Raw genomic sequence first — 14461 nt, 5'->3', positions numbered from 1 at the left:
ATTTAGTAATTTTTAAATATAGATCTCTAGAGATAATGCTAAATAACAGATTCGAATATTTTTGTTTAATTCAATAAAATGGAACCAGTACAACCTCTGGTTTCACAAATGAAGTGATTTAAAATACGTGTGTTGCTCTGATGGGGCCCTCGCGCACTGCATTAGGGTAAATAGCACACCTCTGTCTTTTTTCCTAAAACGAAGGCTGCCTCTAATCCCACTCTTTCCACAAATCTTCGTGCACTAAACTATGTGCCAATGACATGAGAAGCTCATTTTGATTGTAGTGGGCCGTCTCTTGTCTAGTACATCATTTGTGAAACTGAAGTTGGCTATTATAATGCAACAGGTATGTAAATAACATTTATTAGTAATCTCTGTAAAATTGATTCCTTCTTTCTCTTTTTCATTATAAAAGGAAACTTTATTTCAGAGTAGAAAGTGCATTGTCTGAACTCATCAACACCCTCTTTATCCCTCCCCTCCCCAATTTGTTGCAGACCAGGATGAAAGAGCAGCTGAGCTCAGCAGGGAGCAGAATGAGAAAACCATCCGGAGCACGCAGACCGCGCTCCGCAATTTCCGGGAGTTCCTCATCTCCAAGTATCCTTCTGAAACAAGAGAGATTTATGTCATCCCTTGCAAGGAGTTGGATGCCTACTTGGCCTCTTTCTTTGTGGATGCCAGGCAGAAGGATGGATCCGAGTATGAACCCAACAGCTTGGCCAATTACCAGTGTGGACTTGAACGGTACCTAAAAGAACACAGGTATGGCTACAGTATCACCAGGGATAAGGAATTCAAGCGCTCCCAAGAGGCCCTGAAACAGAAGCAAATTGAACTCCGCTGCAAAGGAAAAGGAAATAAGCCACACAAGTCCATGAAGCTCACCTTTGCTGATGAGCTCATTCTGCGGAAAAGGGGACTGCTAAGCCGCTATAACCCTGAGGGTCTGCTCAACCTCGTCTGGCTCAACAACACAAAAGCTTTTGGGCACTGTACGGGCTTCCATGGGTCTACCTTAAAGTGGGGTGATATTCGGCTCCGGGTAACAGAAACGGGGCTGGAGTACTTGGAGTGGATGGGTCAAGACACTGGTGACCTAAATGCCAAAACCAAGAGAGGGGGGACAGACTCCCGTGTGTATGCCACCCAGCATGCTCCACAGACCTGCCCCATACAAGACTATAAGGAGTATGCCCAACGGCGTCCTCCTGCTATGCGCTATGAGGATGCCCCTTTCTACCTGTCCATTAAGCCGGTCGTGAACTTGGCGGCTCTGCATTGGTACAACTGCCAGGCCCTCGGCAAGAACAAGCTGGCCAAGATGGTGAAGACCATGTGTGAGAAGGGGAACATCCCTGGCAGGAAAACCAACTTCAGCGTGTATCAGAGTTGCAGCACCTTGTCCGAGGCCCAGAGCAACCAGCTGGTGCTTATCTGTAACAATCTGAGCCAGCAGGCCGCCCAGTCAGTGGCCGGGCACTCCAACAGCGGCAATTTCATCGTCTCTGCCTCCTATGACTCTTCCTCAGACACTGCTTGACCAGGTGGCTTGAGCAAGACCCCAGTCTGGTTATTGAGTCCAGAGAAACTGTGATTAAACACTGCTTCTCGTTCCCTTTCCTCGGCCCTCAGTGTTAACTTTATAAGAATATAAATATATAATATATTTTTCTTTTTACAAATAAGCCAATGGAGATAGTTTAGTATTACTAACGTAGTATTCATAGGCTTAAAACAAATGTACTCGTGGTGATTAAATATAATTACTGTTATAGACTTTACAAAACCATAGTGGTTCTCAGGCAACACAAAGTAGAGAAAGAATTCCATTTTTTAAAAAAATTATCAAAAAGGAAACTGAAAGTCAGCCTAGACACTTGTGTCCTCAACTCCTGCTTTTCCTTCCCACCCCACCTCTCATTTTTAGTCTACTTAATAAATGGCATTATTTTTTTAATTTTTAAAATTCTGCATTAATCAGGAGGAGACAACATTAACTTTACTGCTTACACAAAACTGTCAGATCCAGAATAAGAAAATGTTGGTATAAGCTAGAAAAATTATTTACAGTCTTTTTTTTTTTAAGCATAATTAGATTTTAGTCTCTGTGCCTCATTTTTTGCAATTTATGAAAATCTAGATGTTTAGCTAACTTCTTTTGGGGGCAGAGGAGGGTAGAAGGAGGGAATAAAGGTGCCATTCTTTTTGGAAGCTATATAATTTTAAAATAATATGCGAAGTCCAATATTATGGCAAAAAAGACTGTTACTAGCTCATTTTTACTGTTGTGCTTGAACCTGGAGAGAATTTTTTGTTTGTTTTCTAAGAAATCAATGTAAATGAAGTTTGATTATCAGATTTACAAGAAATTTAAAACTACCAAAGCTTTGAAAATGTTCCCAAGCATTAGATTGTATATCAAACATAAAGAGAAAGTAGAGAATGGAAAAGTCTTACTAAAAATCTAGAAGCACTAGTCAAGACAACAAAAACCTCATACTCTTCAAAGCTCAAATCCCCTGAATTATTTATTTATAAGCATTGAACTTCAGTCTGTTTTCCCTAGGGGATTACTTGACTCTGTAGTTGAGATCAAAGGAATATTGACACTCATTTTAGGTAACAACATTTTGTTACCAAATTTAGCTGAATTCAAACCTTGAAAATGTGCAGTTTCTTCTACAGTAAATACAAATGCATTTATGTGTGATAATCTGCAATTATAATAATTATAATTTTGGTTAAACAACTCTCTGTGGTGGTTTTTCTAAGGTCTTTATTTTCAAGCCTATGGTGAATTAGTAGTTGAGATACTTCAATAATAAAATAATTTAGATGAGCTAGGTTCCTATCTTGTATAATCATTAACACATTAAAAAAAAATCCAAATCTTAATCACTTCGTTGGATCTGGGCGTTCATTTGGGAAGTATTTGTTCTTCAGAGCATCCTCATAATTCACATTAGCTAGGAAACTAGGTGGTATTTTATGTTTTAATTTATTGTACCAGACCAGGACAAATTTCATTTTGATTTGCTTTGCTAAATCATCATGTTAGCTGAGCTTTCCCATGGCTAGGCAGCTCTTCCCAACACTAAGTCATAAACACATAAAGACCCATTACTCTAATAAGCTGTGACCTTTCCTTTGGCTCAGGAGTGGGAAGTCTGCCGTGGCCTTTGTGTTATGCAATCTACTTCATTTCATGACTTTCCTTCCATAAAGAGGCATCCAGAAACAAGAAGAAAGAGCAGGATACTTTGCTTTTATCTTTTTGTATTAATAATGATGGTAGCCACCATTTTTGAGCCAGTCTGTGTACCAGCACCGTGTGTGCTAAGTGACTTACATGCACCACTTATATAAGTAATACTAATTTATGAAAATTAGAAAATCCAGATGAGCATAAAGAAAACAAAATATGTACTCATAAATCTGCCAGCCAAAAATAACCACTGTTAATATTTTAGTAAATATTTCTTCAGACATTTCAATACATACGTATTTATTTCTGTATACATGGTCTTTAATCCTTTCAACAACTTTGAAAAGAAGATTAATTATCTCCATTTTATGTTGAGATCAAGATGTAGCAGGTTATAGCTAAGGAGATGGTACTGTCATCTGACTCCAGAGTTTTTTCTATTTACCTTTCTGAGTTCCAACCCGTAATTAGTTTCCAGTGATTTGAGCTGGAGATGAGGACATGGTGCCTTCCCATCTCTCAAGTCTGTCTGATTAAAAGGAAGGCTGAGTGATCTTTCATGAAGGCACACAGTGTCCCCTCGTCCCCCCTCTTCTGGTCATTTTGAACCACAGAGCCTCATTCTTCCAATTATCTTAACAAAACCTTCCTCTTCTTACCCTGTAATGGGCTCAGAAGTGCACATGACAGCCTACTGTGAAAGAACTCTGTTTTAAAAATAAGTTGTTTTTTTTTTTAACATAGGTTACCTCTCATTTTAAAAAAAAGATTTCTGTAAAACATTTAAAATGTGATTGTGCATTTTGTTTCTGCATAAAAACTCTTGTTTTTGACAGCAAAGTAAGTTTATCATGGGGAAGAAGGTTAGTCAGTATGCACTGAGAAAGCAGAACTGGGAAATTTTGAATTCCTGTTTGTGTATATTGAGGTACTAAACTGAAAATCTCTCTCTTATTTAATCCTATAGCAGTTTCATTTAGAAGAACGCAGATTGAGAATGTGAATTATTTTTTATTTATTTATATTTTGCTTTGATAACTCAAACCAAATAGGAACGTTGTGACATTTAAATTTAGAAAACTGTTTTACGAAGAATGGCTTGGTAGAATTTTAGCTGAATTATTGTAACTCTTGGGGATAATTAAATTATGAAAAATTAGTGGCAACTACCTCTAAATTTTGTGTTTTTGTACAAACAATACTGAGGATATACTACTGCCAGATACCATATGTATTATTTGCTATTTTAACTTTTTAAAAAATTACATCCATACTGCGGCAGTGGTTGATGCCAAAATCGTGTATGTGCTTTAGCAAAAATTCAACAGTCCGGCAGGTGTTCACTATAACTGAACATGCTGCCTTTCCAGGCAATCCTGTGGTTCATACAAAAACAATAAAACTGTATTTGCAGTTTACGCTTTAAGGTCAATGTAATGTCATGTAAGAAATTCCACAGTGCCCCTCACATGACTCTGGAAGTTTTGCACTGTCTACAACAAAAATGCCAAACCCATCTGTCAGCATTTGGATGACATAAGCTGCATAATTGTTTTTCTTCTATATTCATGGGAGTGCCTGGCTATTGAAAATCATAGATGGTAGCAGTTTAAAAAAAAAAAACATAATACTTGAAAAGGTTAGAGAGAGTCAGGTTGTTTATCCAACAGAGCTTATTCTTAAGAGTCCATCTGTTATCATAGTTAGTAGGGGTGGTCTGAATATGATTTATAATATATCAGGTACTTAAAATATTTTTATTATAGTTAGTTTTCCCTGTGTTAAATTTTCCCCATGTTAAATCACTTCCTGATCTACAAAAGAATAGTCTGAAAGTTTTCTAGTATAGATCAGGTCTCTGGTTTTTCAACTAGGTCATGGTTAGCTGATACTTTCATCGAATTAAGTCATATGGCTTAGGTTCTAGATGCCATGAAATCAGATGACTTCACTGAGATGAAAATTTATAGTTCTATCAACAAATATTTGAACACCTAGTGTCTAGACACTAAGAGGGGTACAAAGATATACAAAATAGTTCCTGCTTTCAAAACATTTATAAAAGATACTGTAATAGAAGTTTGGTTTCATTTTTGAGAGCCCAGCAAAAAACTATCTGCCAATACTATTTTGCATAGTTTCTCAAATTTTTACTCACACAGTTTGTCCATTATTTAGCCATTGAATATGTTGGTTTGCTGTAGAATACGTAATACTGCTTTGAGTATTTTGTGGAGGATCTTTTAGAGCCTGTTTTAAAGTCAGTAATAAGGTAAAGCCATTTCTACACCATCCATTGTGTTCACATAGATGCACAATGCATAAGAATGTGCAGACTGTCATCAATGAGTGTCACTTATTAAGTACTTACAACGTACCATGGTACTGAGTGCTTTTGTAAGTTGTTTCACTTAATTCTTACAATAGTCCTGTGAGGGTAAGTATCATTATTTCTTTTATAAATGAGGAAATCCAGAGAAGTCAGATAGGTTGCCTACATTACTTAATACATAAGGGTATCAGGATCTGAAACTATATCCAGCTACCATTACGCACTAACCTTTTCTGCTGTGGCTGCCTGTTCACAAAGTGATTTACTGTGCTTCTTTAGATTCTCTGAAGTGATAAATTGTAAGTGGAATCCCTTGTATAATAAAATCATCAATATTCTTTCAACTCTGAATTGACTGAGAGCAGTGCCATCCCCTGGCATGTTTGTCAGCATAAAATTATATAGGCCCCCTAACTGTGGTTATTTTGAGATGGAACATTCAGCAAAGTTTGTTTCCCCTTCGCCATGAGTAGAGAGCAGAAGTTTGTGTCATTCTTTAAAGAACTCTTAATTTTGTCATGGAGGTGAATGTGTATATGGACAAATAATTATATATATATATATATATATATATATGTGTGTGTGGTTTTTTTTTTTTTTTTTTTTTTTGGGCTGTGCTGCACGCATGTGGGATCTTAGTTACCCAGCCAGAGATCGAACCTGCACTCCCTGCATTGGAAGCATGAAATCTTAACCACTTAAGCACTGGACCAGCAGGGAAGTCCCTAATTATATTTTTTTAACAAATGATTGTCCTTTGTTTTTACCCCATATAAACCAAAAATCCTATTTCAAAAGAGTTCCTTATAATTCAGACAGAGAAGAGGGAGGTTCTGGGCAGAGGAAATACCTCTCTTAAGCCTAGAAGCTGATATAGTCATCCACCAGGTATGAATATTGATTGCCGATCTGCCAGGGAGTTTGGTCTTCTCTGCAAATTGGTGCCAGCAAATTATTTAATAGAGGATTTTGTTATTATTTTGTTTTTTAATCAGTCAAGATTGTTTTTAACAGAAAGCTTTTGGGGGGAAATAGTATCTTTATGGTTCTCAGTATTAGAGATCAACTAAAGCCATTCAGATTTTTTCTAGTTTGACTATCTCTACAGTTTTAGATATTAAAAGACAAACAGTTCTGATTTCAGTCAGCCTTCTTCTGTTTGGTTTTCTTTATCTACAGGAAAAGAGCACTTTGATCTTTATTCCTCTAGCCAAAACAAAGCTTTAATACTTAACATCTATAAATAAATAGTCTCTACCATGTAATAAAGGAAATAAATTGCTAAGCCTAGGGGAAAAAATCAAGGGGAGTGTATGATAATTTATTACATTAAGGTATTTTTTAAAAGGTTCCTTCTTGAAAAACTAGTTATAAATCTAAGGAATTAAGTTCTGTATCAATCAGTTTAAAAGATTTTTCTCAAACAGAACTCCTTTATACAAGATATATCTCCACAAATCTACCATATGATATGATGTAGATAGTTACTTATTAAGAAATACATCATTGGCAAGGGCATCCTCAATTGTTTTTTTTGTTGTTTTTCCCTTAATGCATGGTATTCGAATAATTGCTTCTCCTCCCCATTGGATCCGGCCGAGATGATATGAATACATAGGTTTTCATAAGGCAAAGTGATGAAGATAGAGTGATTTTAAGAGATCCTTGCCATAGAACATAACTGGGGTAAAGAAATGTACTGCATATATCATCCTTTGGTGGTTGGTGTATTTCTACTGATATAAAAACAGAAAAGAGAGGATGATATTGGTAAACTGCCAACAACTCTGATTTTACTTTTTTAAGCAGAGAAAAGAAAGATAAACAAAATTTCTCATACTCCATCCTGTTTATAAATTGACTAATTGGGCCTGCCAAAGCTGAAGAAAAGACCTAATTTGGTACTGAAGATTGCATTATTTTTTTAAAAGAAAGCATTTTAATACATTTAAATTGAGTTTTTATGTAAACCATGCCTTTGTTGAATTAGACTCAGTTTTAATTAGGTCAGAGTACTAATTTGATCAGAATATTAATTAGGGTTTCCCTGGTGGCACAGTGGTTGAGAGTCTGCCTGCCGATTTAGGGGACACGGGTTCGTGCCCCGGTCCGGGAAGATCCCACATGCCATGGAGCGGGTAAGCCTGTGAGCCATGGCAGCTGAGTCTGCGCGTCCGGAGCCTGTGCTCCGCAACGGGAGAGGCCACAACAGTGAGAGGCCCGCGTACCGCAAAAAAAAAAAAATAGGTCAGAGTATTAAAGTAACCATCATCTTTGTTGAGTGAATTATAATCATAGAGGCTGGACCTGGAAAAGACCTAAGAGATCATCTAGCCCAGTGATTTTTTCAGTGCTGTGAAGAATAGGAGTCACCATGTCTTCTTGGGGGGAGGAGGCAAGGAGGGCAGAGATGGATGGAGATCGCAAAGGGAACACATCCTGAAACACAGATCCCCCGGGAATTCTCATGTTCCCTATACCCCTACCTTCCTACTTTGAGACTCACTAGACTGAATGACCTACTACCTCTATCACATCCTTCATGTGTGCCAGGCTGGAAAATAAGATTCAAAACATCTAATCTAATCCATCCCTTTTCTTTTATAGAAGAGAGAATCAGTCCCAGAGAGATTAGATGGATGCCCAGGTGCACACACTTTGTTAGAATCAGAGCCAGAACTAGGATCCAGGCACCTTGACTTCCAGTCCATAGGTAGGGTTTAGGGAGGAAAAACAACCCTACCTTCCCACTGAGTAAGAAGGGGTATCCTTGTTTTGAAAATTTTAATAGTGTTTTAAGCTCTCAAACAAGTTTCTATTAAGGACTAGATTCAAGCTGCCAGTTTCCAAATAGGCTATTTTGCACGTGAACTTTTTTTCATTGTGTAATGTTACACCTTAATTTTTAGCAACTTCTTTTTGAGATTTGATGGGATAATCTCTAACTGTAATCACCTTTTATTTTAAGGAACAGGTCTCAGCCTTCTCCATTTATATTGTTTTCATTTCTGGAGGGGAAACAAACTACAGTTTTCAAGTATATGAATTCCAGTTATAGATTATGAACTGAAAAGTAACTTTTTATTTAAAGTGGTATTCTTTTGAATACCCAGCTACATAGCATCTATATTATTGGTTTTGAATACAGTGTACTATACCCTTTTTTAGTCTATGGAAAGTATAAAAAATCATCTTGAAGATTTGGAACATTTTCAATCAAAAGGATTAAATTTCTGTCAATGTAATTAGGATGTTTCTGAAGTGAATTTACTTAGAGATAGGAAGGGGAAAGAAAATGAGAACTAAAGAAAGAAACCTACAGCAGGAAGACATAGAAATACAAACTATTTGTAAATTCTTATATTACCCAGCTTACTCTTCTAAAAAGCAATTCAAACAAGTATTTTTTAAATCTAACAAATTTTTGTTTTATAAATTATGTTTACCAGATCATAGTTGAAGAAAAAAGATGAAATTCTAGGATGTTAAAAAGGTACAGTGGAATTATATGTCTTGAATTCAGTGTTGAATTTCACTAGACTTCTAATGTTCTTTGTATTACACTGGAATTAGAAATTTTTACCATCATACACTCATTTCAAAGAGCTTTGAAAATGCTTTGGCATAGTTTATTTATTTGTGGTAAGTAGAATTAGGAAGAATCAGCAATATAGAATCCTAACAGTAATTGTGCATACTGTATTTAAGTGATTTTTATGCCTGTTTACTTTCTGTAATTCTTAAATTTTATAAATCAAATACCTTAACATACTTCCACTAGAAATTAATTTATAATTGATTATTTATACTGGATAAAGTAGCAGGTTCATCTTAGTATTAATCCACTCAGATTAAGTGAACTTTTATATCTACAGTTCATTATATTACAACTTTTTAAATAGCGTTTATAACAAAAGAACTTTTGTTTTATAAAGTATTTGTTACAAAAAAAAAAACACCATCTTGCCAAAAACCATTACAATTTCTATGCATTGTGTATATTCAGTGATGTCGCTGTTGAGATTTTGCATGTTTTAGGTGCTCTTTCATATGTGTGTTTGTGGTATTTATGTGGAATTGTTAACCATTGCTGCTATCACTTATTGTAGTTAAACTGAAAAACTGTGCTAAGAGGCTGTGCCGGTCAACATTTGTGTGACTTGTGAAAGTATGTACTTAGCTGTTTAATATTTTGAACCAGCACTTAGTGGCCTCTACAGAAGGAAATGTTATAGTTGTCAAGTGATGCCAACTTCAAAATCTTGCTTCATATGTATGATTCCAGGTCAGCTTTCCTTCTGCACTTTCCCCAACTCTTTGAAAGGGAAACATTTGCAAAAAGAGAAAGCAAGAATTCTGAACTTTCCTAATATTCCCCCCTTAAATCTTTTTTTTTCCCTGATACTTGAGAAATTCAATAGAATGACAATGTAGCAGCATAATTTCCCTTGATCCAGATATTTTAGGTTGAACAATGTAATAACAGAAGACTATGAGGCACATACATTATCTTTGTTGGTTATCATGGCGTATTGTTTAAATCGCATTTAATAAGAATATTTAGTATTTTCATTTTATTTATGAGACCATGGAAACCTCAGAGTTCCCAAATATTAACTTTTATATTCAGCATTTGCGTAGACTTACTTAACATATTTGGTTGCCTTATGACCATCAGAATTTTTTCATGCCTACCTGTCTTTAGTTTGCTTCCTGGTGTTTCCAGCTTGCCTCAGCAATTCCAAGCAAACTCTGACATTAGAGAGAACATTATTTCAATGGATTAATTCTACTATACTTTGTTAAATGGGGAAAATATCATTATACTTTATTTATACATGTATACTCAGAATGGAAGGGAAATATCATAAAATGTTAAGAAAAGCAGGCTCTTCCTTCCAGCATTCCAAAACTCACGTAATGCAGGGTTTCATTCTGACTGTTCAGTGAGTTTATAATTATAAGATTCTTTTAATAAAGGGACAGTCTCCTTAGTTACATAGAGGCTTTCTGTGTGACTGTCAGATATATGGTGGCAGCCAATGCTGTATTTGGAAACATTGCTTCTGAAATTGCTGATTTAATTCTAAGAATATTAAAATGAATTCAAGGCCCCTGCCACATCTTTGCTTACAGGAAAAGAAAGGCATATTTTAACTATGAGCATTTTCTCCAGAATATGCTTTAAACATTTGCCCCTCAATGGAGGTGACAAAGCAATAAAAGGAAATACAATTATGTATGTTCTAAAGAAGTTCCGCCCTTGTCCAGTGGCTTCCAGAGTGACACTAAAATATTTCTTTGTTCCTGCATTGGAAGTTTTCAGGCAAGATCTTTGTACTTACAATTCTTTTTATATTTTGAACACCAAAGATTATGGCGTGATATGTCCTGATATGATGATTAACAGTTTCTATTAGATAGTAATGGACACATTTATTTGAATCCTGCTCTTGGGTTTATTTACCCTGTTTGGGTCTTTTGTACTTTTTGTATGTCCTGAGGCCTTTATGCCTAGGGCAATTTTTTAATCAAATAATACATATATATTTATTAGGTTTCTAGTTTCTAGAGTTTGTTTCCACCATGACTTTAACCTTTTTTTCACTGCTGAAATTAGACATAGATTTGCCAGATTAGCCTCATAGTTTGTACATTTTCGTTGTAATCCGAAAACATAACTTGTAACCCCATAGGCCTGAAAACTGGTAGATAATGACTAGAAGCATTTTGGATTCAACACAATCACATTTAGAGACTCATTGATCTGTTAAGGAACTTTGGTGATTTCATAGAATGAATGCTGTATACAACTTAAATAAGTTCTTCCCTTCCATCTTTCTTATAAGAATGATTTTAAAATTCCTTTTATTCTACCACTTGGAAGTTAATTGGGAATAAAAAGGTCGATTTACCAATTTGGTCAGTATAATTTAACACTAGGCATCTGTTTAGAAATATAACCACCACAATCGATACTTAGAAAAATTTTATGAAAAAATATGATACTGTTCTTTGAAGATGGATTTACTTTCCCCCTTTTTGATAGTCAATTTGATATATTTTCTGGCCACGTAGCTTTTAACTGATTTACATGAAAAAAGCATATGTGTGCTTGCTCACTTTTAAAATTCTCTTTTTAAGCTGCTACAATTATAATGTGTGAAAGAAAGAAGAGAAAGGTGTATTGAAATGGAGGGAAATTTCTGTTAATATTTAAAATGTGTGAATGTGATACTCTTGGTTAATTAATCTTCTGCCAGTTGATATTTGTAATAATACGATAGAACTTTTTTGTTATTAAGAATATACTATAGGTTTCGTTTTTATTTTGCTGCTCACTGATCTTTTATACCAAGATGTTTTCATCTTTATCAGCTCACTGTTTTTGCTTCATATTTGTCTGTGTACCTGTGCTCTAAATAAAATTCTAGTTTTATGTCCCAGTGGCTTATTCTGTTGTATGATAATGTTTGCCTCTAATGTAGTGTGATTTTTCTATTGTTTCCAGTATTTGTTGGTACAGCCTAAAACTTACAAGAAAAACAATCCAATAAAATCAGCTAATGAGTATCAGTGATGTCTCTATAATGAGAGCATGCTTTAATCACAGTATTTTGTCTGTATTTGGGTATGACCAGTCTTCATTCATTCAATAAATGGTACTGCAAAGCTGGCTGATTTTTGTAGCTGCAACAAACAGTTTAAAAGACAAGTTAAACCATGTTTTAAAAAAAATTGTCCTGGTCACAGTGCATTAGCCTCAGGATATAGTCAGTGCATACTGAGTAAAGCATCCCATGTCAGGTGTTTTCTCCTAACCACGGAGGAGGGGGAAATCATGGAATGAGAAGCATTTCTACATGTGAGTGCTCAGACACAGCATATAGGTAGGGAAGACACTTTCGGAAGGCATTTATAGCTAATTAATCATATGCTTCCTGGAGCCCCAGGCCTAAAAATCCTGTTAGTGGAGCAGAAGACTCCACTGCAAACTCTGTCTTTCTGTCCATCTGTGGAGCTCTGTTAGCCATTTGTGTAAAGTCATACCAAGGTAAGTAGATGTCAGGTTCCAGACTTCCTCATTTTTAGGAAAATCTTTTCGGTCAGATAAATTCTCCATGTGATATTTGTTGCATTTAACACATTTGACAGTGCTCTTTGAGCAGAATAAGAATGGTTGTTCAAAATGATTATAATTATTAACTTCAGACATCCTTGTTGTGTCATTAAAGTTATTTAATAAAGAAAAGTAAATTAAAACCCCAGAAAATATAACGTTCTCTCTCACAATTATTTTGCAGAAATGCAAATAAATTTCTTTCATGTTTGTGAATAGTCTCCCAAAGTATTTATCCATAGAAAGCTGAATATTCCAAATAGAAATAATTACTGTATTTTTGTATTATAATACTTTAAATTGTATTAAAACTACTTTATAAATGGTTATAGCTTAGTTTGTATTTTTAGTACTTTAGAAACAAGGACCTCATCTTCAAATGTGTTTACAAATTATACATTTAAAATGTAACAAATTTTATTTTTCCAGTTGGGGAAAAATATTAGAATTCAAGTTGAGGAATATTCACCCTACAAGTCAGAAAATGTTTTCTTTTTTTAAAAGTTTTATTTATTTTTTATGTATTAACGATAATCTTTTCTAAGAAAACTTTAAGTGACTAAAAATGACTAATATGTATTAAATACTTAACGTTGGCGATATATCATCGAAAAGATGTGTTAAAAAAAAAGCATTGAATTTGGTAGCAGACATTTTCAGACTGAGCTATTTTTCTTTTTTTTATAAATTTATTTATTTATTTATTTTTGGCTGTGTTGGGTCTTCATTGCTGTGCACGGGCTTTCTCTAGTTGCAGCCAGTGGGGAGCTACTCTTCCTTGCGGTGCGCGGGCTTGTCATTGCGGTGGCTTCTCTTGTGGAGCACGGGCTCTAGGAGCGCGGGATTCCTTTCCTCTTCTTTCTCTCTTTCTTTCTGTCATATTTGCTAGAAGTTTGTCAAATTTATAGGTCTTTTCAAAGATTACATATTTTCATTTTTTATCTATTCCAATTTATATCTTTTCCAGTTCATTAATTTGTTTTATTTTTATTGATTCACTCTACTATTTTTGAATTTGATTTACTTTCTCCAGTCTTTTGTATTGAATAATGCTCCCTTTTTTTTTAATAAGGATTTTTAATTTATTTTATTTGTTTATTTTTGGCTGCATTGGGTCTTTGTTGCTGTGCGTGGACTTTCTCAAGTTGTGGCGAGTGGGGGCTACTCTTCATTGAGGTGCGCGGGCTTCTCATTGTGGTGGCTTCTCTTGTTGCAGAGCACAGGCTTTAGGCACGCGGGCTTCAGTAGTTGTGGCACGCGGGCTCAGTAGTTGTGGCACGCGGGCTCAGTAGTTGTGGCACACGGGCTTAGTTGCTCCACAGCATGTGGGATCTTCCCAGACCAGAGATCAAACCCGTGTCCCCTACATTGGCAGGTGGATTCTTAACCACAGTGCCACCAGGGAAGTCCCAGAACTATTGTTTTTTCAAAAAGCATTTTCTTTATTAAAATTTATAATGTTTTAAAAACGTTAAGGCAATAAATAAATATTCATTGTGAATAATTTGGCAAAAACTAATAATAGGAAATAAAAATCACAGGAATCTTACTACACATAAATAACAACTTTTAATGTTTTCCTGTTTTATTTTGGAATTTTTTATGCATAAATGTACTTCAAAAATTGTAGTCAAATTGTTTTTACTGTTTTTTACATTTTAAAAGGTATTTAGCCTTTGAAAATGTGATAATTATATGGTTACATGGTTTTTCACTGCACAGTTGTACCAAAATCTATTTTACAATTCTTTTGTTGGTTTGGGTTTGTTTCAAGTTTTTCACTTTTATAAATTTGCCT

General features: G+C 35.2%; 1 protein-coding gene across 2 annotated transcripts in view; it reads left to right on the top strand.

The window, feature by feature from the left end:
• The window catches only part of KIAA1958 (KIAA1958 ortholog), a 187020-nt gene that overhangs the window by 134103 nt on the left and 38456 nt on the right, over window positions 1-14461 (top strand). The window contains exon 3 of one of the 2 annotated variants that reach the window (XM_067743644.1): window positions 501-584. The exons of the other annotated variant lie outside the window; for it this stretch is intronic. Coding sequence (XP_067599745.1) covers window positions 501-584 — 84 coding nt within the window. The remainder of the gene's footprint in view (window positions 1-500; window positions 585-14461) is intronic. 2 annotated transcript variants of the gene reach the window in all.

Source organism: Pseudorca crassidens, chromosome 7 (assembly GCF_039906515.1).
Source record: "Pseudorca crassidens isolate mPseCra1 chromosome 7, mPseCra1.hap1, whole genome shotgun sequence".
Classification (NCBI taxonomy): Eukaryota; Metazoa; Chordata; class Mammalia; order Artiodactyla; family Delphinidae; genus Pseudorca; species Pseudorca crassidens.
The sequence above is the reverse complement of the archived record's forward strand: the minus strand, read 5'-3'. Positions and strand labels throughout refer to the sequence as shown.